Raw genomic sequence first — 26077 nt, 5'->3', positions numbered from 1 at the left:
CTTTTCTCTTATAACAACTATTTTCCCAAAAGATTGTTAGTCAAACAGAAAGGCTTTTTCCTTAATGTTTATTTTTGAGAGAGAGAGAGCACATGCATGTGAGTGGGGGAGGGGCAGAGGCAGAGGGGGACGGAGGATCCAAAGTAGGCTCCCCACTGACAGTAGAGAACCCAATGCAGGGCTCAAACTGGTGAACCAAACTCACGAACCATGAGGTCATGGCCTAAGCCAAGGTCAGAAGCTCCACCGACTGAGCCATCCATGCGCCCCTAAACAGAAAGACTTTAAAAACCCCATACTCATAATTGAAATACTCTGATTTACAGGACTAGCACTTAACCAGAGAGGTATGTTCCAGAAAAAAAAAAAAAAGTGCAGGTTTTGAAGCTGCTTTTGATGTTGGCAAGCGAGAGAGGGAAATTGGAATTAATGAGGCAATGACATGCCATCATAACTGAAACAATATAAAAGGAGGAAAGTTCCATTATTAGATCTTAAACAGTGATCAGAAGAAAGATGGCCCAGGGAAGACCAAAGCAACAGTTGGGGAGCAACTGTTTGGAGAGGTAGGGACCAGAAACAAACCAGAAAGTTGCCACGTGATAATGCCAAGTGAGCTTCTGGGGGAGGCTGAGGGCAAGATCACAAATACCTCAGGGGCCCAGGCTTTGCTTCTTCTGCTGTCCAAAGTGCTGGTGGGAAGGTCCTTGAATGTGGGCATGGTGACCAAGGAAAGAAGTCACTTAACTGTTCATGGCATCAAAGTGGCTTGTTGATAATATCTGATGCCTGGTTCTGGGTAAAGAAGTAAAAATTAGTATTTGTTTTTAAAAAATTTCAGTGAATAACATCTACTTTGTTCTTAGGGATGTCTTATAAATGGGTAACTTTTTTTAATGTTTATTTTATTTTTTGAGAGAGAGAGAGAGACTGAGCATGAGCAGGGGAGATGCAGAGAGAGAGAGGAAGACACAGAATCCGAAGCAGGCTCCAGGCTCTGAGCTGTCAGCACAGAGCCCAACATGGGGCTCAAACTCACATGTGAGATAATGACCTGAGCCAAAGTCGGATGCTTAACTGACTGAGCCACCCAGGCTCCCCTCAATGGATAACTTTTATAATCTTATTATTCATCAGCTGATAGAGCAGTTGAAGAAACTTTATTTCAGACTCAGGGCTTAAAATGGTCCAAACCATAAATCAGTTCTTATTTTCTTGGACGTATAAATACTAAGCATGGAGATGTTAAGGTAGAAAGTTTAGTAGTTTAATATTTTTTACATTTCTTTCTCTATGTTCCAGGTGATATTAAGTGGTAATAATACCTAACATTTATTGAGTTCCTACGTGCCAGGCAATGCATTCACATACGTAATATTGTTTTGTTGTCCCAAAACTGTGCTATTGGTATTCTTGTCAATTCCATTTTCCCAATCAGGAAACTGATGTAGAGAGGTTACAAAATAAACCAGTTATACGTATAGTAACAAATAAAGATAACTTCTGAAGACATATCTGTCACTTCTCTACTAATGTCTTTTCGGACAAAGAGAAATATGATGCAAATCCAGTGTTGCAAGCCAAAATTAATAGTAGGTTTTTCCTTATTGTTTATAGAAGTATCTGTTAAAGAGACTTATCTCAATATGGAATATGTATTCAACTGTAATTCGTGAAAACGTGGCAGCATTACAAGATGACTATTTAGCCCTGTAAGTATTTTTGGAGCAGTGATAATTCAATAACAAGATTTGTATGAATAGATAGGCTCCCAGATTCATATTAAAAAGATCTGGACACCTATGATTTCACTGAGAGATTGTGTATGCAATTTGAGAACAGTAGCTCTGGGACTGGTGAGCTACATGTATCCTAATAGGAAATAATAGTTTGGGATCTTAATTTATTTGCAAAGCACATGCATGTAGACACAGAAATTTATAGCTCTAGACTCTCAATTCTGAGGCTGCTGAAATATCCAAGCCATTTACTTGTGAGCATGCGTAAGTATTGCAAATGGTTTTCCTATCATTGGTGTGGTGAGAGGAGTAAGCAGGTTGTCCTGATGGTCTGAGAAGGAGGAGTGAAAGAAAAAATAGGGCTGCGGTACCCCCGGCCTCCCTGTGACCCAAGGTTTGTAGGGGAGTTAGGGGCTTCTAGATTTAGAGAGGGAATTTGTTATCTACAGTGGTACAGGAATTATGTTTACAGCTCTGGTCAACACCAAGCTGAAATCAATGAGGCCAAGTAAGTAATACAAAATACACAAAATGTGATTACTCACTCTCAGGAGTATCCTTCTGAGAGGGGAGACATTTCAGTGCTGGGGCATGTGACTGGAAGGACATGGGGTTGACCAAACACGTAAAGGGAAGATGGCGAGGACTAGCTGGGATAGTTAAGTGGGCAGGCCAGTTGGGTGAATGAAGAGGAAGGCAAAAGTGTGTTCACACAGGCAGCACAGACCTTAACCCGCCATAACCTTGGTTCTCCTCAACTAGACAGAAGTGACCATCCAGGGCCAGTTGTCTTCAGAGTGACTTTGGGGAGTTGGTGTACTTGTAGGGAATTCTGTCTTTTGGCAGCCAACTTGTGATGGGTAGGGAGATGGTGTGAGTGTGTAAACGAATGCTCAGAACCATCACTCCGAGGTCCTCCAGCCTTGGACATTCTTCTTGTCAGAAAGTCAGGCCAGGCTGGGTTGAAACAGGAGGGTGAAGCAACCAGATTTGGCCCTTGCATTTTCTGTAAATTTATGGCCACTTGGTGTTCCGTTACCTCTGACTCCAAGTCAGAGAGTAGGGAGTATAGAGAGACGTACCTCAAAGGCATTGCTTATCTGGATTTATGATTACCCTTCGCCATATTCTTTTGAACTATTTTTGTTTTGAACCATAATGTGTGGTCCTGCTCAGCTATCAAAACAAAACAAAACAAGATTCTCTGGTCTTTTTCTGGATGCGAACATAATAGCCAAACAGAGTAGAGGACAAAACAGAAATTCAAGCAAGGGAAAGCATATTGTCCAAAGGGAGAAAGAAACCATTCCCTCTCCTTTCCGTGTAGAGAGAAAAAAACTTTAATTTTAAGGTATTAGATCAAATACTCCAAAGCCTTCTTTTTTTTTTTTTCTATCCATAAGGCAAATTATTGTAAAAGGGAGGAAAAAATAAATTGATAACAGATGTGGAGTGTGTACTCCCACGTATGTTTGCGGGAGGTGAGAGATGGCAATAATTTATTCCCAACTTTCAAAAAATACCAATCTTGGGAGTTTATTTGGTGCCTGAAAGCCTCTCAGCAAATATTTCTCTGAGCCCTAAATAAGTTTGCCATCCACAAAAGCTATTTTTTTTTTTTAACAAACCTGGTATTATTGGAAGGATATTTTAAAATACCCATCCTTTTATGAAACACACATAGTTGGAGGCAGGGAGAAAAAATGAATATAGTAAACGGAGCAAAATAAAATGTTTTTCTTTGTGCTTTCTTTTAAGCGTGGCCCTGGAAAAACTTTTTGAAACTGCGTGTTGGTTGGGACTGGAAGACTGTCTTCAGCTGTCAAGAGAACTCTTCAAACACTGGACAAACCATCCAGGGAATGAGTAAGAGTAGTATCAGATTGCCCTTGTTTTCGTCCTGTTTCAACACCAATAATGTCTCTCCCTTTTTGATGTTTTCTTTCTGGGAGTGATTGTTTTATTTTTGTTTGGGTAGTCTGTGTCTCCTATTTTTTTCAAGTATCTTTTGTTTTTGTTTTTGTTTTTGTTTTTTTTCCCCCTGTCGATTTGCCTTAGGGTTATGAGTTCGAGCCCCACGTTGGGTGTGGAGATTACTAAAAAAAAAAAAAAAAAAAAAAGATATGAGCCCAAGCCCAATTATCAGCATATGTTGATTGAACTATTATAATTTCCTTCTTTCTTAAACCTCTTTAGTTTCTAAGCTAATCTGATGATTTCTTCTCAGTTAACTTTCTAGATCCCTGCTTTTGATCTTTATATCTGAGATCTCCATGTTTTTTTCTAGGTACATCCTTCTAAATATATAACAGCATAGATTCCACATATGGATGAAATCATATGATATTTGTCTTTCTCTGACTTATTTTGCTTAGCGTAATACCCTCTAGCTCCATCCACATTGTTGCAAAGGGCTAGATTTCATTCTTTCTGATCGCTCAGTAATATTCCATTGTATATATATACCACAACGTCTCTATCCATTCATCAGTCGATGGACACTGGCTTCTCTCCATAATTTGGCTATTGTTGATAGTGCTGCTATACACACTGGGGTGCATATGCCCCTTCAGATCAGCATTTTTGTGTCCTTTGGATACATTGGCTATTGTTGATAAAGGAACAAAACGATGAATGTAGGAGAAGGGAAGGAAAAATAAAGTAAGAAAAAACAGGGAGGCAAGCTATAAGAGACTCCTTTTTTTATGTTTATTTATTTTTGAGAGAGCAAGTGAGTGGGGGAGGGTCAGAGAGAGAGAGAAAGAGGATCTGAAGCGGGCTCCGCACTGACAGCAGCGAGCCCAATGTGGGGCTCGAACTTACGAACCATGAGATCATGACCTGAACTGAAGTCAGGCACTCAACCTACTGAGCCACCCAGGCTCCTAAGAGACTCTTAGCAACAGAGAACAAACTGAGGGTTGCTGGAGGAGAGGTGGGTGGAAGATGGGCCAGACGGATGATGGGCATTAAGGAGGACACTTGTTGGGACGAGCACTGGGTATCGTATGGAAGTGATGAGTCACCGAATTCTACTCCTGAAACCAATACTACACTACATATTAACTAACTTGAATTTAAATTTTTTTTAACGTTTATTTATTTTTGAAACAGAGAGAGACAGAGCATAAATGGGGGAGGGTCAGAGAGAGAGGGAGACACAGAATCTGAAACAGGCTCCAGGCTCTGAGCTGTCAGCACAGAGCCCGACATGGGGCTCGAACTCACAGACTGCAAGACCATGACCTGAGCCGAAGTTGGACGCTCAACTGACTGAGCCACCCAGGCGCCCTGCTAACTAACTTGAATTTAAAGTGAAACATACATATGTGTGTGTGTGTGTGTGTGTGTGTGTGTATTTAACAACCTAAATAAACATATAAATTGACTACTATGAGAAATAGCATTGCACCTTCTACCTTACAGAATACCTTATCCGATTAAAAGTGTAGTTTTATGTTATGGCGTTGCCTTCGGAAGTGATGAAGAATGGGACTTTTTGTTAAATATGTACTCTAATAAAACAAAGGAAGAAGAAAGGATTCAACTCACTTATGCGATGAGCTGCAGTAAAGACCCATGGATACTTCACAGGTAATCTGGCCAAAGTTCTCAGCAGAAAGGGCGGGGTGGGTGGCTGGGTGGCCACTGGGTGGCTCAGTCAGTTAAGCATCTCACTTCGGCTCAGGTCATGATCTCGTGGCTCATGAGTTCGAGGCCTGCATCGGGCTTTCTGTTGTCAGCATGGAGCCTGCTTCGGATCCTCTGTCCTCTTCTCTCGGCCCCTCTCCTGTTCTCTCTCTGTTTCAAAAATAAATAAACATTAAAAATATTTTAAAAATAAAGAGATCCTAGCAGAAGAATGCAATTCATAAACCAAGGGGAGAGAAATAGACCATGTGCTCATATAGGAGTTAAAATAATACCTATTTGTGCGCTGACTCAGAACCCTAAGGGATCTTATGTCCATTTGTTGAAATCCACTCTTTATATTGGATAATGTTTGCATATTTCTTTTCTGCACATGCATTTTTGCAGATATTTGGAGTATGCCGTCACGGCAGCTCCATTCACTTTTAACGAAACAAATATAATGGAAGTTGTGGCGGAATCCGAAGTAGGCCGGTACATTGTGAAGGACTTTTTAATCAACAATTGGCAAGCTGTGAGTGAAAGGTAAGGAGCTAATAGGCAACCTCTCTTTCATACAGGTCACTGGTTTGGGGCTAGAAGCTCAGCTTTAGCCCGTCGAGGTCCCAAAAGTCCTTTGCCTGGATCAGGAAAGTGATGATTTTGCTTGCATTCAGTCTCACTTGTGGAAGAGAAGGTCGCTTACCCCCAGTGTTGGCTTTCTATGTGAAAATGGATTTGCATGGGATACTTACCTACCTCAGTTTCCCCACTGTGCCCACTAAGAAGATTGTCATCAGAGACACAGAGTAGAGCAGGTCATGTGCTTTGGTTTGAGTGCATACCGCCCATTCATTTATTTTGTGAAGCAGACCGCTACATTTCAAGAAACACCAACGCTCATCGCTTCCTCGCGTCTTATTTGTTATAATATTCCCTTTACATATCTGGGTTCCGTATTCTTGAATTTTTCATATTTCTCACCTTTTGAGATGAAATCTGCTTGCTTCATAGCCCCCTGTTGGGTGAAGTAAATGCTGACGGGCAAAAATAAGACAGCATGCTGGGGTACCTGGGTGGCTCAGTCGGTTGAGTATCTGACTTTGGCTCAGGTCATAATCTCATGGTTTGTGGGTTTGAGCCCCACATGGGGATCTGTGCTGACAATTTGGAGCCTGCTTCGGATTCTTCCCCTCTCTCTCTCTGCCCCTCCCCTGATCACGCTCTGTCTCTCTCTCTCAAAAATAAATAAATGTTAAAAAATTAAAAAAAGAAATCAGCATGCCCTTGATGGCTGGTCTTTCTAGAACATTACTTAATCATATCTGATTAATCACATCACTGAAAGCCTAGAATAATGTCTTACAAGTGCTCACATACTCTAGAGTTAGCAAATACAAAGTGGCCAGCAGTCCAGGTCCAAACACCTGTAAAGGTGGAAGATGCTTTTTTGCAAATAAATTTATCCTTGTTGGACAGAAAGTATATTTAGAATATAAATGTTTAAAGAATGTGAATATAGCTCTCTTAAGGAACAAAATCATGGAAAGTTTTTCTTTTGTAAACACTTATTGAATTCCTTTACAATACCAAAATATTGTGCTTTTAAATGGGAAATTTGCAACACACAGGGGCGGCTGGGTGGCTCAGTCGGTTGAGCATCCGACTTTGGGTTCGTGGGTTCAAGCCTCACATTGGGCTCTGTGCTGACAGTGTGAAGCCTACTTCAGATCTTCTGTCTCCCTCTCTCTCTGCACCCCTCCAAATAAATAAACATTAAAAAACAGAAGTTTACAACATGGAGGTAGAGACTTATTTGCACAGCATTTTTCTGGTCATCAGTGGAATGCATTTAGCATAGTCACATACTAAGAAAATTGACCTTACATCCAGTTTTATATTTTCTAAGTTCATTGCTTTGGAGGGTCTTTGGAATTCCTTAAATTTTCTCAGATTCCTAAGACTTTGGCAGTAAAGGGTATCCTTCCCTTCTTGCTTCAGTCATTAAAAATAATACCCTCCTTCCTAGGCCCTACTGGGAATTTGGGAGTTAGGATATAAATCAGAATTATTGACATTGGTCCCCTTGTTCCCTGAGATTTCAGAGATCCCAGCCTCACAGGGGTGTTTCTTCATTTCTGTTCTCTCTCCCTGGAGTTTGTAACAACAGTGCTGTCTCCACTTGGCTTTGCCTGGCCTGGGAGGTCACCTGTCCTCTTGCTGCTGTGGGGCACTCGCTTTGGCTACAGCCCTTGACTGTTTTCTTCCCACGCTTCCTACCAAACAGTCTAGTAGCAGTTTGGGCATGAAAATGTTGAGAGAGCAGCTCCTTTAAGAAATATGTTTTGATTCACCAGAGGTCCCAACTTGTCATCACCACTGGCTGTTGATTCCTCCGATCCTTCCCGTGCACTTTTGGGTCCCGAGGAAGACAGAGGTTCACAGTTATGAACCAGGCTTAGTATTTAGCTGTGCCTGGCACCTAGTATGTCCTTGCAAGTGCTGAGGATTGAATTTATTATCATTGTGGCTCATAGTGACATGGTGCCTGGCGTTCAGGCAGGTGATCCCAGCCACAAGGTTGGAAATCGCCTATAGTAGCTAAGGAACCTAAAGACCTCAAGCCCACCCACCCATCCCCCCTTCAAAATCAAAATCTTCCCGGCGCCTGAGTAGTTCAGTCGGTTAAGTGTCTGACTTTGGCTCAGGTCATGATGTCATGGTTCATGAGTTCGAGCCCTGTGTCGTGCTCTCTGCTGTCAGCATGGAGCCTAGAGCCCACTTCGGATCCTCTGTCCCCCTCTCTCCCTGCTCCTTGCCCCCTCTCAAAAATAAACATTAAAAAAAATAAAAATGAAAATAAGTAAAATCAGAATCTGCCAAAACAGGGCAGAAATCTGCACCTTTCACTAGCTCCCCGGGCAACTCTGGTATAGTTTAACCTGGAACCATTTGGCACCTGAGTAAAATATTATCTGAGGCTGCATTGCTCAATATGATAGCCACTAGCTAACATATAGATATTTGAATTTACATTTGAACTGATAAGTAATGAAATAAAATTTGAAATTCGGTTCTGCAGTTGCACTGGCCCTGTTCTAAGAGTGTGATATGGCCAAGCAGCCGTCACGTTGGACAGCTCCGATGTAGAACATTGTCCTCACCACAGAGAGTTCGGCTGGATAGCACTGCTCCTGGGGGTAATGAGCCCCTCAATTCATTTTTTCCTCTCTTCTTCATGCAGGGCACATGTGCCAACCAAGCCCCCAAAATGCCTTTGACCAACCCGTGGGGAAGACTCCTCTCAATTTAAGTGACTTGAAGTGTATTTTAACTTTTATTCCTCAGAAGAACCCTTTTTCTGTAGTTAGAGAATGAGAACATGTTGGTAACAGTCTCTGAAAAGTCCACCGTGTAGCAATTTATTTAAGTGATGTGCATAACAATATTAAATGGAGAGAATGCCTCCCCTTTCTTTTTAACTCTAAATGGGTCTTATTAACCTCAAGGAGCTCCTAGAATTATAAATGTATAAACTTTTTTTTTAAGTTTATTTATCTTTTGAGGGAGGGAGGGAGGGAGGGAGAGAGAGAGAGAGAGAGAGAGAGCACGTGCATGAGTGGGGTAAGGGCAGAAAGAGGGAGAGAGAATCCCAAGCAGGCTCCACACTGTCAGCACAGAGCCCCATGCGGCACTCGAACTCATGGCCCTTAAGATCATGACCTGAGCCGAGATCAAGAGTCGGACGCTTAACTAACTGAGCCATCCAGGTGCCCGTAAATGTATGAACTTTTAATCCATGGCTTGAATATTTTTATCTCTTATCGACAAAATGTCATGCCCATAAAACAGATACCTATTTACAATAAATTCATCTCAGCCCCCTCCTCTCATAGAGTCTGCTACACAATGTCTTTCAGACTCAAATAAGTTTGCTTTCTACATCAAGTACATTTATTTTTATTTATTTTTTCTTTATTTCATATTAATTGTAATGTTCATCAGTCTTGCTGGATTTTGCCAATAATTTGGTTTCAATAAACGGTGATAACATTTATGGATTCGTAGAAGGAAGTAAAGTTCAAATTAATAATTAAACTATCATAAACACTAAACATGAAACAAGAATGCTTACTCAATTCTTTGTACATCAGAGAAATTAATCATCACGTATTTCAACACTTACATTTCAAGGGCGTCTGGGTTGCTCAGTCGGTTAAGCGGCCAACTTCAGCTCAGGTCATGATCTCACGGTTTGTGGGTTCAAGCCCCGCGTCGGGCTCTGTGCTGACAGCTCGGAGCCTGGAGCCTGCTTCGGATTCTGTGTCTCCCTCTCTCTCTGCCCTTCCCCTGCTCGCACTCTGTCTCTCTCTCTCTCAAAAATAAATAAACATTTAAAAAAAAATTAAGAGTTATATTTGACAAGAAGACTAGCATGTTACCTGTCTCCATACAATGATAAAGACAGCACGAAAGGATAAATAAAAAAATGCCTCTGACAAATTAAATTTTACCTTAATTATGTGAGAAAGACTTATTCTGAGTTTGCTGAAACGTGACTGATGACTAGCAAGTTAGCTTTGAAATTAGTGTTTCTCCAGTACGTTCCACCGAGCATTGTTCATGGAAGACGTTGCTCAGACTTCTGTGAGCAAGAAAGACCGTCAGTTTGGGAACTGTCTGTTCGAATCTCTGCTTTTTGCAAATTCACAGTCTATGCTAGCATCATAAAGACCCCAAGAAGCCCCACGGAAGGAAATCTCGAGTTTTCCACACCCTTTTTCCTGCATCTTATAGCCATAACTGTATACGTAATGTTCATAAAGTGTCATTTTGCCAGGAGAGAAGTTCTGGGAGAGAAACAGACAACAACAAACTGAGTTCTCTGACCCTCTCCTCTGGAGCTGTAACTAAAACAACTGTTTATTGTTTACTTGTTAACATTTCAGCCTTGGTTTCCTCTTACATAGAACGAAAGGTATTTGATCGATTCCAAGGTTCCTTCTCGTAGTGAGAAAGTTCTAGTTTCTCCATGCCAGGGCACAGTTAATTTAAGCTCTTGTCAGGAATACGAGGTGACGAGGACATGGTATCTGACAAATGCTGGAGAGGAGAGCTGGGGAAGGTTTGGGGGAACCCAAAGAGAAGAATGGCATTTGTGTGGGATTTGAACAAGCAGTTGGGAAAAATTACCTTCTGCACGGAGGAGAGGACACCAGAAAATGCCTCAGGGCAGGACTAAGTGTCTGACTTGGGACCTGTCACAGTAAGTGGGCCAGGAAGCCTCCTCTGAAACTATATTTTGGAATATTTGTACGAAGGAAAAGAGCTTTGGTTTGGTCCTGCCCCTCCCTCCCATGTTTAGGGCACTGGTCTGGTTGCTGCAGGGTATTTGAGTTCATTATTGGGCCGGAGATGATCTTTTGAGTCCTGATGGCAATGAGGGAGGCTCCACTGACCACAAAGACATCTTGCAGGCTGCAGAAAAATGCTCTCGGGCCATTAGCTACAGATAGATCTTATGGAAGAACGTGTGGATATAGACATGAGGCAGTAGTGTTTGTAGGCATTATTCCTGGAGGCGGTAGAAACCCTCTCTGTGCCCTGGCATCCTGGTCAAGTGCTTCTGGCTTTCTTACAACGATGTAGACCTTGCAGCCTCTGGGAAAACCCTAGCTTTGCATGAATACAGAACGCAGGGTGTGATCAGTTTCAAATTCAACTGATCCCAAAGGAAATCTTACTCCGTTCTTCACCTAGCACTCGATTTCTTCTTCAAATACTGTTGTTACATGGGCTGCAGTCCTCAGCGTGAAAGCTGGTACACGTTCCTACTCTGTCTCTGTTGTGTTTCATCATGGGGAGTACGGAGCTGAAGAGAGAAATGGAGAACAAGCAAATGGAGAGAAGTTAGGCGTTATGGAGTGGGGCACCCGAGCTCTGAACAGCCTATTCCCACTGCCAGTCATTGGATCAGGCTGGATGCCTTGGTACCCCCATGCTTGTCCAGTGGCCACGCTTGCCTCAGGAAATCAGACATGGCAGGGGAAGGTTGAGGAGGGAGAATTCGAAAGGAGAGAGGAGGCGATCCAGACGAGAGGGGCCCAAATCCCTGTGCACACCCTACCACAGAATGTTACCAATTTTTTTATTTTTCAGTTTATTTATTTTTGAGAGGAGTGGGGGGGGGGCAGACAGAGAGAGAGGAAGGGAGAGAGAATCCCAAGTAGGCTCAACGCTGTCAGCGCAGAGCCCCTAACATGGGGCTCGAACACACAAACTGAGATGGTGACCTGAGCTGAAATCAAGAGTCAGATGCTCAGCTCAACAGACAGAGCCACCCAGGCTCCCTTGAATGTTACCAGTTTTTTAAAACGGTAACTAAACTGACACACATCGGCTCTGGTCGTTCCGTTCATGAGCACGTTCCATGAGCACGTTCCGTTCATGAGCACGTATCGGACAACTGGCAGGATAAACTATTTGTAATGTATATAGTTTTGCTCAGTAAGGTTTCAGAGATGGCTCTCTCAACAAGAGGGACAGATCATCTGTGGCAGAAAGACCTCCTCTTGGAATTTGCAAGAATAGTAAGGGATAAAACGTGCCGGGTACTCTGATGGGTGCTTCAATACATAGCATCTCATTTCATCTCTAGAACAATGCTTCGAACTACATGTCAGTCCCCATCTTTTTTAAGTTATAAACTGCTCAAGATAATTTCAAACCTAGCCCTGCCTCTCAGGGTAGTCTTCTTCCTCTGGTAGAAAATCACACTGGTAGGGCCCTAGGTAGCTCTCCCCTTTTTTTTTTTTTTTTTAAGTTTGGAACTCAGGTTTGTTTTGGCTTTTTTTGTTTGTTTGTTTTTTTTGTTGTTTTTGCAAATATTGCCAAATTTCTTGAGTTGTTTTACAAGCTTTTAATACTTGACCAATAAAAATGGAGAACTAAGGGGGGCGCCTGAGTGGCTTAGTCAGTTGAGCATCTGACTTCGGCTCAGGCCATGATCTCATAGTTGGTGAGTTCAAGACCCGCCTCGCGCTCCGTGCTGACAGCTCGGAGCCCGGAGCCTTTTTTGGATTCTGTGTCTCCCTCTCTCTCTGCCCCTCCCTGACTGGTGCTCTGTCTCTCGTTCTCTCTCAAAAATAAATAAACATTTAAAAAATTAAAAAAAAATGGAAAACTAAGAAGCGTGTCCTCTTTTCCTATAGAAACAAATTTGTTTATATGTAGACTATGTCTCCTTCGCTTTCATCAGGAAGACACAGCTTAAGTTACAGCTGAAAACTTAAAAAAGAATGAAAGCATTGTTTTCTCTCACTGTTGTTTGGATATTATGCCAACGTGAAGTCTTGCAATTTTTAGTGTCAAGTATACATTTTTGAAGTAAGTCAGTCGTGTGTATTAACCGTCAACTATCAATAAAACAGTGTCACTGCAACCCTCTTTTGTTCAGTCCAAAGCATTAACCCTATTTTAATTTTCTTTCTTCTTTAATGCATCCAAAAGTCTTTATTTACCTTTTTAACTTCAGCAAGGCTTTGGGCAGGTATGTATCTGCTGTATTTCCATAACAATGTTTCCTGGGGTTTTATTGCAGAAGATCCCTGTTGGCTACTCAAGGAGACTAAACTAGAGGGGAAGTTACAGTCACTGTGCCTCTTTGAGGGAACAGAAGTACTTAGCCCTTCTGCGATCACCAACATCTTGAGACTCTCCAAAGACATGGATCATTTCTCCAAAAACAATATACAAATTCAAAATTTTAAATAAGCTTTCAGGGTAGTTTAGCCAGAGTTTCCGAAAGTGATCCCATATTAATAACTGTTTGTTAAGGGGCATAATTTTGCATATTTACTTACCCCCTTATAGATTATGTTAATTTGAAGTGTGTGACCACTATTCTAACCACTTCATTTAAAAAGATAAAAACAGTTGTTTTTAGGAGCTTTTTATATGTAACTAAAAGTTTTAGAACTACGTGTACACAAATCGATATTTAACTGTAATGTTTCCTTAGTGCTGATAAAATTCTCTATATAATAGATTCCCTCTTAAATGATGACCCTAACCTTATTCATACATGATTTTGCTTAGATTCAGGAGATAGGAATCAATAGGGGCTGTACGCTTAGCATTTACCTGCTACATAAAGTATAGCTTTATCTTGCAAAACATTTTCCACGTCTGATTAGCATCTCGTTGCTTTGTAGGTATGGAACACAATCGCTGGTTAATCTAATGTACATAATAGGGAGAACCATAAGCACAGATTTACAGATCACAGAGGTAAGTACTTTAGATATTGTGAATTGTAACAATAATTCAGGAGCCATTTTTAACGTAATTTGGAATTGCTAAAATTAAAAACAACAGGCTTGGGGCTCCTGAGTGGCTCAGTGGGTTAAGCATCCGACTTCAGTTCAGGTGGTGCTCACGGTTTGTGAGTTTAAGACCTGCGTCAGGTTCTGTGCTGACAGCTCAGAGCCTGGGGCCTGCGTTGGATTCTGTATCCCCTTCTCTCTCTCCTCTCTCCCTCCCCTGCTCACACTCTCTTTCAAAAGAATAAATAAACATTAAAAATAGATTAAAAACAACAGGCTTATTTGAATTATTATATTCCCTGCTCCTACCGGTGTTATTTTCACTGTATGCAGGAAATTACTTTTAATTCTCTCTTGCTGCTGAAATAGAGACCATTCTTGTTCGCAGAGGACTAGACTCCGTCCTTCCTCACCTAACTTACTGCAGGGGACTCTGGCCAGGGCCCTGTACCCCAGGCTGGTCTTCCGTGCCTCCTAGCCCTCATGCTGCTGCCACACCTTGCCCAGCTGTCAAAGCTTCAGTAGCTCATTGCAGCTCTAGAAGAGATTTTTTTTCGTCTTTTAATTAGCATCCTTTATAACCTGGCCCCCATCTGCCTCTCTGGCTTCATTTTTGCTCACCTCACCGCCGAGCATCGGGGAACAAGAGAGACAGACACTTCCAAATATTTTCCCTCTAGTTGAACTGTACCACATACAGGTTTTCTTAAATTTGCATGTTGTTCCACATTTTCCAGATTTTGGAAACACTCTGCGTTCTGATCTGGGTGACTTCCCCATGCCTGGCCTTGGCTGGATAAATCTCGTTACCCTTTAAGACCCTGCTCCAAACACCTGTTCCAGGAATTTTTCCATGAACTGATTTATACCTTCTCCTCAATCATCCTATGAATATCTGTACCCTGGCTGTGACTACATTATACTGTAATTGGGGTGTAAATATGTCTACTCCCTGAGGCTATAATGAGCTCCCTGAGGACAGAGACCGCATTTTAGTCCTATCTGTATTCTAGAAACTAACAATGGGGCTTGTCATTTCCAGGCTCTGCTTTCTCCTGGGCTGATTTTCTTCTTAGGCAGGCTTTCTCTACGTGGAGGCAAACATAGCTCCAGGCTTATGTCAGCCCTAGCACTGTCACTTGCAGGAAAAGAGGTCCTTGCTCACCTAATGTCAAGTTCCAGCCCCATAGAATGACCCTGGTTGGTCCTGCGTGGGTCGCATGCACCAATCACTGTGTCCGGTGGGGCGGGGGCGGGGGGGCAGTGAAATACTCCAATGGCCTCGCCTGGGTCATGTGCCCACCTTTGGAGCCAGCCTCACTCAAACCTCAGGCCCTGGGATAGGAGAGGAATAGTTCTAGAAAGAAAATGGGATCCTTTAACCAGAAAGTAAACTAAGGGGCCAAAGCAAATAACTATTAAAAAAAGAAATCACACACACACACACACTGTAAAACAAGGGTAATATATAAATACAACCTCCACACACCCAGTAGCATAGGTAAAATTAGAAAGATTTATAATACCACACACTGACAGAGAAGTGAAGCAACCAGAACTCTCTTTTTCTGCTGGTGAGAATGGAACATGGTACAACTATTTTGGAAAATAGTTTGGAAAATAGGCAGTATTTTATTTTATTGAAAAAAATTTTAATGTTTACTCATTTTTGAGAGAGAGAGAGAGAGAGAGAGAGAGAGAGAGTGTGTGTGTGTGTGTGTGTGTGTGTGTGTGTGTGTGTGAGTAGGGGAGGGGCAGAGAGAGAGGGAGACAGAAATAGAAGCAGGCTCCAGGCTCCAAGCTGTCAGCACAGAGCCCGACGCTGGGCTTGAACCCACAGCCGTAAGATCATGACCTGAGCTGAAGTTGGACGCTTCAACCAGGCGCCCCAAGGCAGTATTTTAAAATGTCACTAGACACAGAGTGACCTATTAATTCCACTTTTAGGTTTTTTTACTCAAGAGACATTAAAGCCTACATCCACACAGTCTTCTACATGAATATTCATAGCAGCTTCATTCTCGTTAGCCGAAAAATGGAAACCATCCAAACATCCATCGATAGGTGAATTGATAAAGAAAATGTAATATATCCACACCAGGGAATACTACCCTGCAATTAAAAAAAAAAAAGAAAGAAAGAATAGGTTTGTGTAATGGCCTGGATAGATCTCAAGATGATGGTGCTGAGTTTAAAACACACACGCACATTCTAAACAACGCAAATATAATCTCTAGTGATAAAAGGCAGATCAATGGCTGCCTGGGACAGAGGGAGGGTTGCAAAGTGCCTGAAGGACTTTGTGGGTAGTGGAAATGTACTGTGTTTTGAACGTGTCTATGTGTCTCACAGGTGTATATAGTCATCACAACTCATTTGTATGTTTTAGTGAGTATAATTTATTGTCCATTGATTTCATTTCAATAGACTTAATTTTTTTTTTTTTTTAATGCCTGAGTACAAATTAAACACCATGGCCTGGGACCATATTCCTAAGAACAGAAGGGGCCTGTGTAAATAAGAAAGGAAACTCAATCGCCTCTTGGCCTTTTGGCTCAGATCAAGCGTAGTATCTGTTCTTATCAGTTTTATAACTGACACATCCTCTCTCCGAGGGCAATATATTAAATGGATTTGGGGAGCAGGGAGATGGCCTAGGAGCTTGGTCCGTCCCCTCCATGCATCGAGCTGGTTAAAAAAACGAGAAGAAAGAAAAAATCAACCTCTCTGCCCCAGCAAATACACCAATACACATGTAAGTCATAAAGGCCTGAGGTTTGATCGTGAGACAAAAAAAAAAGAGAGAGAGAGAGAGAGAGGAGAGAGAGAGAGAAGCAGTGAGCTGTGTAGTTGTTAAGAGAGAGGAAGAACCACTAATTCCTGAAGGAATGATCTCTGTTTGCATTTGGCCTGCCTGAGACTGAGCTGTCAGGACGTGATTTACCAGGGACTCCCTGGACAAGAGAGTGAAGGGCACACCCAGAAATGCTGGAAGGAGTGCTCCCACAGTGATGGCGAGTTTGTGCAAGTATCTTCCTTTTTTTTTTTTTTTTTTAATGTTTATTTATTTTTGAGAGAGAGAGTGCATACGCAAGCAGGGGAGGGACAGACAGAGAGGGAGACCCAGAATCCGAAGCAGGCTCCAGGCTGTGAGCTATCAGCACAGAGCCCGACTCGGGGCTGGACCCTGTTCATGAGATATAGTTAGACACTCAACCGGCTGAGCCACCCAGGAGCCCAGTGTGCTGGTATCGTCTAAAGGGCATCAGTTCATCTTTGTGTCTACAGAACCCAGCAAAGATTTTTTGTTGTTTAATGAATGAAGTGTGTATAAATTTATCTGTCCTCAAAGTTCCGAAACTGTACTCACTGATAGTTGATTTTTATTAATGCAAAAGTATGTTTCGCAGGGGTTCAATTCTTGCAGTTTTGAAAACAAGTTAAATTAGCTACTACGAATAGCCTTGCCAAAAAGTAGTCATCTCCAAGGGTCCTGCCGTAATCTATCTGTTCACAGGATCATATGGAGAATAATGACAAGAATAAAAATGAAAAGTCGCACGAGTCTCTTCTCCCTCTAGCGTAGCACAGGTTCTATACACTCTCCACTATTTCTTGCTCAGGGCTTCATACTGCACCCGCCAGAGCCTGGCCTCACGCTCTCCAGCACACATGAAGCCCACCTACGGTCCCACAGACCCCCCCACCCCCCACCATGCACTACAGGTGCATCGGGGCTGTGGCCTGTCGCTCCCACGGCAGGCAGGTGTGGGAGAGGCCGGGAGGTCTGTTCCTGGTTCCTTCACCTGCTCTTTCCTCCAAACTGACTTTTCTTTGGCCTTGTAATTAGGCTTGATGGCCTATTTCTGCTCAATTTCAAGTACATTAGTGTTTAAGTGACATTTTGTGAGCGGGGGATGGGTACACAGTCATCTGGGATGTTCTAAATTCTAATCCAGTGACACAGAAATAGACTTTTAGAATATAACTTATTAGTTCATTGGGGTCTGGCTGATGCAGAATATTGAGGTAGATGTTTCCATAAATAAATGCCCCAGCTGACCCAGTGAAGGAATCTAGCCAGTGGACAAAGCTACTATCTCAATATTTTTTTTTAATGTTTGTTTATTTTTGAGAGACAGTGCAAGCGGGGGAAGGATAGAGATAGGGGGACAGAGGATTTGAAGCAGGCTCTGTGCTGACAGCAATGAGCCTGATGTGGCACTCGAACTCACGAACTGTGGGATCATGACCTGAGCCAAAGTTGGACGCTCAACCAACTGAACCACCCAGGTGGCCCGTTTCAATATTCTTTTTTAAAATAACTTAAAAAGTTTTTTTTAAGTATTTATTTTTGAGAGAGAGACAGACAGAGGGTGAGTAGGGAGGGGCAGAGAGAGAGAGAGAGAGAGAGAGAGAGAGACACACACAGAATCCAAAGCAGGCTCCAGGCTCTAACCTGTCTGCCTAGAGCCTGATGTGGGACTCAAATTCAGGAACCATGAAATCATGACCTGAGCTGAAGTTGGACGCCTAACCTACTGAGCCACCCAGGCCCCCCCGCCCCCGCCACCATCTCAGTATTCTTAAATAAAGGATACACTTGTAAAGGCACAGATGTAAGGTGCCAGCTTTGAGCTTGAGGAGTTGCAAAGTTTCTTTTGAGATAAGAGAAGATCTCACTGTATCTCTGCCCACACATTTTGTATAATCCCCGATACGCATTCAGTAGGTCATTATCAAGCACCTACTGTGTGCCCCCGGGGGAATAGAGCAGTGAACAAAATAGATGAAGTTCCCATTCCACAGATGGAATCCGCACCTGATTCTTCAGGGTAGGTGTGCGGTCTCCCCAGGAGCACGCCATCTAGAGGCCGGCCTTCCCACCCGCCCCTGCCCACACCGGCCATTTGCAAGCCTGTTGTTACTGAGCATGAACTTGGCCTTCTTCTGGCTAAACGAGACCTGAGTTTGCACTGACCGGCCTTCCCTTTGTCCTTCAAGCTGCAGCAGTTTTTCGGCAACATGTTGGAAGAGCACCAGAAGCTCACAGTTCGTGCCAAATTACAGACAATAAAGAACAAAAATGTGGAAAACAAAAAGCGCAATGCCAGGATGACAGCGTGGCTACGGAAAAACACGTAACTGAGCGGCGGCCACTTCCGGCACCCCTCTAGGCCCGTCATAATGTACTTTGTGCAGAGTTTTGTCCTCCAATACTTTGTGAGTCTGGAAAACCTCATGTTCTGTCATTCGTGTGTCCGTCACATTTGCTCCTGGGAGTCCTTCCCGTCCTTCCCATATTGTCACGTTCGGCCCTCAGGCTCAGTGACGGCTGAGGGTTTTGCCAGTGCTGCTCCGTTCCGGGGGGAGATTTCATGTTGGGCTACAAAACCACAGAATTTACTTTAACTGCCTTGTGAAAACAAATTCACCTTAGAAGAGTCTTGCTTGTTCTGTTGTGAAAGTCAGTGGGATGTTAAATCCTTGGCCAACAGCGCACATTCTTTTCTGAGGGAAATACGGATTTGCAATACTCTGGGGTTTATTTAGTGCAGTATTTAAAAGTGTAATGAGCAAATAACACAGCAGTGTAAAGGAACAGAAACCAGAAAAACTAATAGTCCCTAGCACGCAGAAAAGCCAAGGAAAGCAAATTTTAAAAAGAAGAAATAGGTCATTTTATGAGCCATGTTAAGTGCCCTAAAGGCAAGCGATGTGTCTGCCTGTTTCTCTCTCCCCACAGTGCCCGTTGCCTGTGTCACAGTTTACAGGCTACCGAGCCTTTATTGTGTCACGAAAAGAGCCAGGATCGAAGGATCCACAAAGTGCCCTTGGGATTGCTGTCGTGGAGGCCGGAATGAGAGGAAGGCTTTGCTCTGAAGCTGGAGACTGCGTACCCACCTGTGGGCCAGACGCTCATTTGGCCAAAGTCTCTGTGCAAAAATAATGCTGTCAACAGACAGTAGCAATTAGGGGCAGATCTTCAGCCCCAGGGAAGTGGCCAAATACAGAGAAATAGAGCTAAAAGGCCAACATGCTAACCAGAGCATAATCTTTACAGCCAAGCCCTCAGGGGACTAAGTTTGAAACGCGGTTTCATCTGGCCAAATCGAACCTGTTTGTAGTTTGGAGAACTTTAAAGGCGTTCATCAGTTACGATGTATGGAATTAGCTTAGTTTCGTTACACAGGATTAAATCGGGACTGCTAAAGCAAGGCATCCTGCTCTAGACTTTGTGTGATTTAATTCTGTGTTTTCACGCTGATTTTGTTTTTGTTGAATGGGGGTAAAACCACAGATCTCTGATCTACCTCAGAGTGATGTAAACATTAAGAAATATGCCAGTTAAATGCCTTAAAGATGTTGTATAAACTCAAGGCAACGTGATCTCAAGTTTTTCCCTCTTGCTGGAGTAAGTCAATGTAGTCGCAAGTGAAGAAGCAGAACCAAAGTTTGGTTTTGTATTTGTCTCACACAAAGAGGCTCCCTGAGTGAGTGGATGTGGCCATGAAAACCAACCAAAGCACCACCCACCCCCCAGACTTGACCATGGGTCATAGGTCAGAGTCGTCTTCTCCAAATTTACAAATTTAAAACGGGGGTGCCTGGGTGGCTCAGTTGGTTAAGTGTCCGACTTTGCCTCGGGTCGTGATCTCACGGTCCCTGGTTTTGAGCCGTGTGTTGGGCTCTGTGCTGACAGCTCAGAGCCTGGAGCCTGCTTCAGATCCGGTGTCTCCCCCTCTCTCTGCCCCTTCTCCACTCATGCTCTGTCTCTCTCTCTCAAAAATAAAGATGAAAAAAAATTAAAAGAAAAAGAAATTTTAAATGTAAGCAATAGAATATCACCGTGCATCCAAGTCATTATGTGTGAGATATCTCCCGGTATTTTCTAGACCATCCATTCTCTATTTCCTATATTTCCTCTGATGACGGTCCCCATTTCCAATAACCATGTCACCTGTGTCTTTTCTTCCACGTTCCTCTTCCTCCTCTTCCTCTCCCTCCTTATCCCTCTTGGGCTCCCTTCTCCCTTTCCAGCAACCTCTGCCTGCCTTCTGCCTGGCTGTCTGCCCCTCCTGTGACCTTGGTCTTGCTACCCCGCTGTGCTCTCCATCCAAGTGTGCTGGATGTCAGGCTCTGACACTGGTCACCAGGTGTGGGTGACACCGCCGAGGACTGCCTGATCCCACCAGAGGAGTGCCCAAGTGCCACTCTCTAGCTATCTGTTGAAAGTCAAAATCCAGTTACATCTTAGCTTTTGTAGTAAATAAAAAGCACTTAAAGAGCTTATGGGGCACCTGGGTGGCTCAGTCGGTTAAGTGTCCGACTTCGGCTCAGGTCATGATCTCACTCACGGTTTGTGGGTTTGAGCCCCGCATCAGGGTCTGTGCTGATAGCTCAGAGCTTGGAGCCTGCTTCAGATTCTGTGTCTCCCTCTGTCTCTGCCCCTCCCCTGCTCACACTCTGTCTCTCTCAAAAATAAATAAACACTAAATTTTTTTTTTTAAAAAAGAGCTTATCAAATGCCCACCTGATTGGTTAATAGTCCTTCCTCTGAATATGAAAAAGAATTCTGAGTAATATACATTTGTCTTACCTGGATGAAGACAGTTATTCCAGATAGGCATTGCATTTTATTATATTGTACTTACCCTCGGTATAAAGTGAAGTAATTATTGAGTCACTACTGAGATAGCAAGAAGTCAGGGAGGGATACTGATGTAGATTTGTGTAAAGGGCATAAATACTCCATTCACCAATAACCCAGCTTACCTATTAGTGCCCCACCTATACAAACACTTCTCCAAGCCATCCAGTTTACCCAGTTTGCTCTGTACTGTTCACCTTATAAAAAAAAAAATTTATAAGATGTACAATGTGGTCGTGACTGTTTTCCATTTGGTAACTAGAAATGAAAAGTTTTCCTTACAATCTTCTGCTTCTTTCCTGATTAACCCACTCAGTGACTTCCCATCGCTGACTTTAAAGGAAAGAACAGATGCCTTGGTCTTGAGGACTGGAGATCATCTGTAATTTAGAGCTCTGGGGTCAAGCTGTACTGCAGTTTATTCTGAGGAATGAATGAAGGAGAGAAATGAGCTTTATTTTGTTTTTAATTTTTTTAGTGTTTATTTATTTTTGAGAGAGAGAGACACAGAGCGTGAGCAGGGGAGGAGCAGAGAGAGGCAGACACAGAATCTGAAGCAGGCTCCTGGCTCCGAGCTGTCAGCACAGAGCCGGATGCGTGGCTCGAATTCACAAACTGCAAGATTATGACCTGAGCCAAAGTCAGAGGCTTAACCAACTGAGCCACCAGGCTCCCTGAGATGAGCTTTAAAAGGGAAGCCTGCTCGATTGCTTTTTCTGTTTGCTTCAACAAATGCTATCTTTTTTCCATCCAAACTCTAGCAGGATTAACATGGCCAGAGCAAAGCCTTAATGGGGTTCACAGTAAATAGAACTGCCTCCCTCACGCGGAGGAGCAGGAATCAGCATTCGAGACCATGTAAATATTGCTTTTGGCCCGCTCTTCTCTGGAATCCAACAACATTCAGCAAAGATATTCCTTACAACACACATATCTAAGAGTCATGTGGACTTTTCCTCTTCTCCTCCTTCATAAACAGGTTGGTCCTTAAGGTGAGGCAGAGCAAGGCAGGCCTCTTTATGAGGGGGAGTCAGGGGTGGGGCCGGGGAGACCCATGACCTGGAGTGGGTGGGGGAATTTGGATGGGCGATGGGGGAGTCTGTACAGTGGGGAGCAGCTTGGTACAGGATGGCAGAGCCCAGGAAGGTGAGTAGGACATGCACACGGGGCAGGGAGGGGGCTTACAACATGGAGAGTCCGAGCCAAAGAGGGTAAGGTGGACATCTAGCAGGGGTCCACCTAGCATGGGCAGTCGGAGCCCAAACAGGGTGAGAATGGGGAGTCCAAGCCCTAGTGGAGTGAAGGGGACTTTCAGAGCCAGGGCAGTGACCCAGCATGAGGTAAGGGAGCCTGAGGATGGTGAGGAGGGCATCACGTGGGGTGGGGGGAGGACAGTGATGGGAGCTTGGTGACCACAGATGAGTGAATCATATCCAAAGATACATAAATGATAATAGGACCCAGGTTTCTCACTGTTGGAGAAGAGCATAGCAAACATTCAAAAAGGGAAACCTAGAAGGGACCTTTTGTCGTTGGATTGGAGTTGGAGGTATGGATGTGAACAGTCCTCACAGTTTTCAGTATATGGATACAGTCCTGCATAGACATGTAAATGTGTGTAGACGCATCTTGCCCCTTCTGTAGACGAACAGATGTGTAGGTACAGATATGTATACAGATACGGATATAGATATACATGTCAACATCAATCCTACCTTCTCAGCAGAGAGGGCCTGGGAGCAGCCACACCCTACCAACAACGAACACAGCTAGTGCCCAGATCTTGGCTTCTAAACACCATGGTCTACTATGCAAACCAGGGCTCCACAGAGAAATGGCTGATTTCAGGGCTTTCATGGGAAAGGGACAATTTGAGACGGAACGTCTTTTTGTACCGAAAGACAAGGAAGTGTTCAAAGAATGATGGGAACATTGATACTTAAGCCAGCTTGAAGCACCTCCCTTTTCATCCAATCTGGGAAAATTTGAGCACCATAATAAAGACAGCAAGTAACCAAATAGGGACTCATGAATCTATAGTTCTCTAATGAATAATTGAAATGTTGATGAGGAAAAGGATATATACACAATTTCAAGGTGACTTACCATAAAACACGAATAAATTACAAAGGGAAAGTGAGTAATTTACAATTATCACCTGGCAGACATCCCCTCACTCCACCTGTGAATGTGAACATCATCCCAGTGGAATTAATTAAAAAAAAAATTGCTCCGTTTAAAAAGCCGAGATGACACTTTTGTTATATCCTTGACAAACCTCCATGACATGAATCTAACCATGAGGAAACATCGGACAAACCCAAATTAAGGTACATGCCAGAAAGCAGTCTTCAAAAGCCTCAAGGTCACAGAAGTAAAGGAAAGACAGAGGATAGAGGACCATCTTAGACTGAAGGGAATTAAAGATACATGACAACAAAGTGTAATGTGATTCTGAACTGGATCCTTTTGCTATGAAGAACGTTACTGGGACAACTGGAAATATTTGAATGGAGTCTGAGGATTAGATACTAGAAATGTATCCACATTAATTTTCTGACTCTGACAGGTGTGTTGTATTAGGTAGAAAATATCCCTGGTTGTAGGAAATACACATCAAGGGGTGAATGGGGCATCCAGTGACAACTTACTCTTAACGATTCAGGAAAAAATATTTTTGTATTGTAATTCCAATTTTTCTATAAATGTGTGATTAAATAAATTTAAAAATAAATGTTATTTTTTAGTAAAACTGTAATATATTTTTCTTTCAAACCATTTTTGTCTTTCAGGCGTGGTAACAGCCACTCACAGTCCTCAAGTTTATCTGTTAAACATTTCAGTTAACACAAAGGAAAAACTTAAGTTGTCCCAAGAAACCTAATGTCTTGTTTCAGCCAATATTTTCCTAGAGGAAATTTTAGTCCTAGAGGGACTAAAAACTTAAAATAAAAAATTATTGGGCACCAGTGTGACTCAGTTGGTTGGGTGTCTGACTCTTAGTTTCAGGTCAGTGTGATCCCAGGGTCTTGGGATCAAGCCCTGTGTCGGGCTCGGTGATGAGCATGGAGCCTGCTTGGATTCCCTCTCTCTCTCTCTCTCTCTCTCTCTCTCTCTCTCTCTCTCTCTGTCTCTCTCCCCCTCCCTCTCTCTGAAAAAGTGTTATTCAAGGGGTGCCTGGGTCATTCAGTTGGTTAAGCATCTGACTTTGGCTCAGGTCATGATCTCACGGTTCATTGAGCCCCGCATCGGGCTAGGTGCTATCAGCATGGAACCTGCTTCAGATCCTCTGTCCCCTCCTCTCTTTGTCCTTCCCTCTCTCTCTCTCTCTCTCTCTCAAAAATAAACATTACAAAAAAAAAAAAAAGAATGGCCCCTCAACACTAGCATCTCTTACATGGGATCAACACAGTCTGATAATTTCACCAATTCATGCGAACCAGTCCTTAGTGAGGCCGTGGGTCTGAGGCCTCATTTAGGAGATTGTCCTAAGAATGCCCCGTGACAGAGGATAGGTATGGTTTCTTCCAGAAGGCGTTTCTTGGACTTCAACAGTGAGCAGAAGGCCTTCCGAATCACCAGTGCCAGACGGTGGCTTCAGTCTTAGGAGCTTCCGTGAAAGCTAGGCAGGGGGAGGGGACAGATTTCTTCCATGGGGTTGGTGTTCTCCCTGCCCCCGCACCAACACACCCCCTGATTTTACAGAAAATACACTCTTTTTATAAATAGGTACAGAGTGGGGCACCTGGGTGGCTCAGGCAGTTAAGCATCTGACTTCGGTTCAGGTCATGATCTCGCAGTCTGTGAGTTCGAGCCCCGAGTCGGGCTCCATGCTGACAGCTCAGAGCCTAGAGCCTGCTTCTGATTCTGTGTCTCCCTCTCTTCCCCTTCCCCATTCATGCTCTGGTTTTCTCTGTCTCTCAAAAATGAGTAAACGTTAAAAAGTGAAAAAATAAAAACACTTAAAAATTTTTTTAATTAAAAAAAAAGCTTATTTTAGAACTCCCTTTGAAGATCTCTGGTTCAATGACTAGGACTTGAGCTGGTCATTTGCTTCCTGTAAGTGCCCAGCACACTCACAAATGGCCATGTTGTCCCACCTCCTCCCGGTGACAGTGGCTAAACAGCAGCCGCTGGGGCCTTGAAGGTGCTTGTTCGCTAAGTACCCCTTTGTAATTAACCTGATCGACGGGCAGTGTCAGCGCTGCGTCCAAGGCCAGGGGCGTGATCAGAATCCCACCTTGAGAGTCTATTTTCTGGGAGTCTGCTGCCGTCCCTCAGGCCTCAGTCAGGAAAACAGAAACCAGATCTGCTTTCTTTGGACTGAGAGAACTTACCATAAAAAAAAAAAAAAAAAATGGTATAGAGGAGCCCGGGGGGGGGGGGGGGGGGGCTCAGTTGGTGAGTGTCTCACTTTTGATTTTGGCTCAGGTCATGGTCCCAGAGTCATGGGATCCGTTCTCTGAAGAGAATTTCTCTCTTTCTCTTTTTCTTCATTTTTTTAAACGTTTATTCATTTTTGAAAGACAGAGGGGTGAGTGGGGGAGGGGCAGAGAGGGAGACATAGAATCCCAAGCAGGCTCCAGGCTCTGAGCTGTCAGCACAGAGTCTGATATGGGGCTTGAATCCACCAACCGTGAGATCATGACCTGGTCGGAAGTGGGACGCTTAACCGGCTGAGCCACCCAGGTGCCCCTCCGAAGAGAATTTCTTAAGAGATTGTTAAGATCCTC

At 43.4% G+C, this 26077-nt stretch overlaps 1 protein-coding gene and 1 non-coding gene across 2 annotated transcripts in view; both read left to right on the top strand.

Moving 5' to 3' along the window:
- LVRN (laeverin) overlaps positions 1-24096 on the top strand; it is a 78137-nt gene extending 54041 nt beyond the window's left edge. The window contains exons 15-21 of the mRNA XM_019469607.2: positions 1618-1712; positions 3498-3605; positions 5166-5333; positions 5778-5915; positions 13583-13658; positions 18698-18916; positions 19440-24096. Of these exons, the coding sequence (XP_019325152.2) occupies positions 1618-1712; positions 3498-3605; positions 5166-5333; positions 5778-5915; positions 13583-13658; positions 18698-18838 (726 nt within the window). The 3' untranslated portion in view covers positions 18839-18916; positions 19440-24096. The remainder of the gene's footprint in view (positions 1-1617; positions 1713-3497; positions 3606-5165; positions 5334-5777; positions 5916-13582; positions 13659-18697; positions 18917-19439) is intronic.
- Positions 16228-16420, top strand: LOC128778490 (U2 spliceosomal RNA). Its single transcript, XR_008424076.1, has one exon. It is a non-coding gene; the product is annotated as a U2 spliceosomal RNA (small nuclear RNA).
- Positions 24097-26077: the final 1981 nt, after the last annotated feature.

This window comes from Panthera pardus, unplaced genomic scaffold, assembly GCF_024362965.1.
Source record: "Panthera pardus isolate Hobbes unplaced genomic scaffold, ASM2436296v1 HiC_scaffold_2, whole genome shotgun sequence".
In the NCBI taxonomy this organism is placed as follows: Eukaryota; Metazoa; Chordata; class Mammalia; order Carnivora; family Felidae; genus Panthera; species Panthera pardus.
The sequence above is the reverse complement of the archived record's forward strand: the minus strand, read 5'-3'. Positions and strand labels throughout refer to the sequence as shown.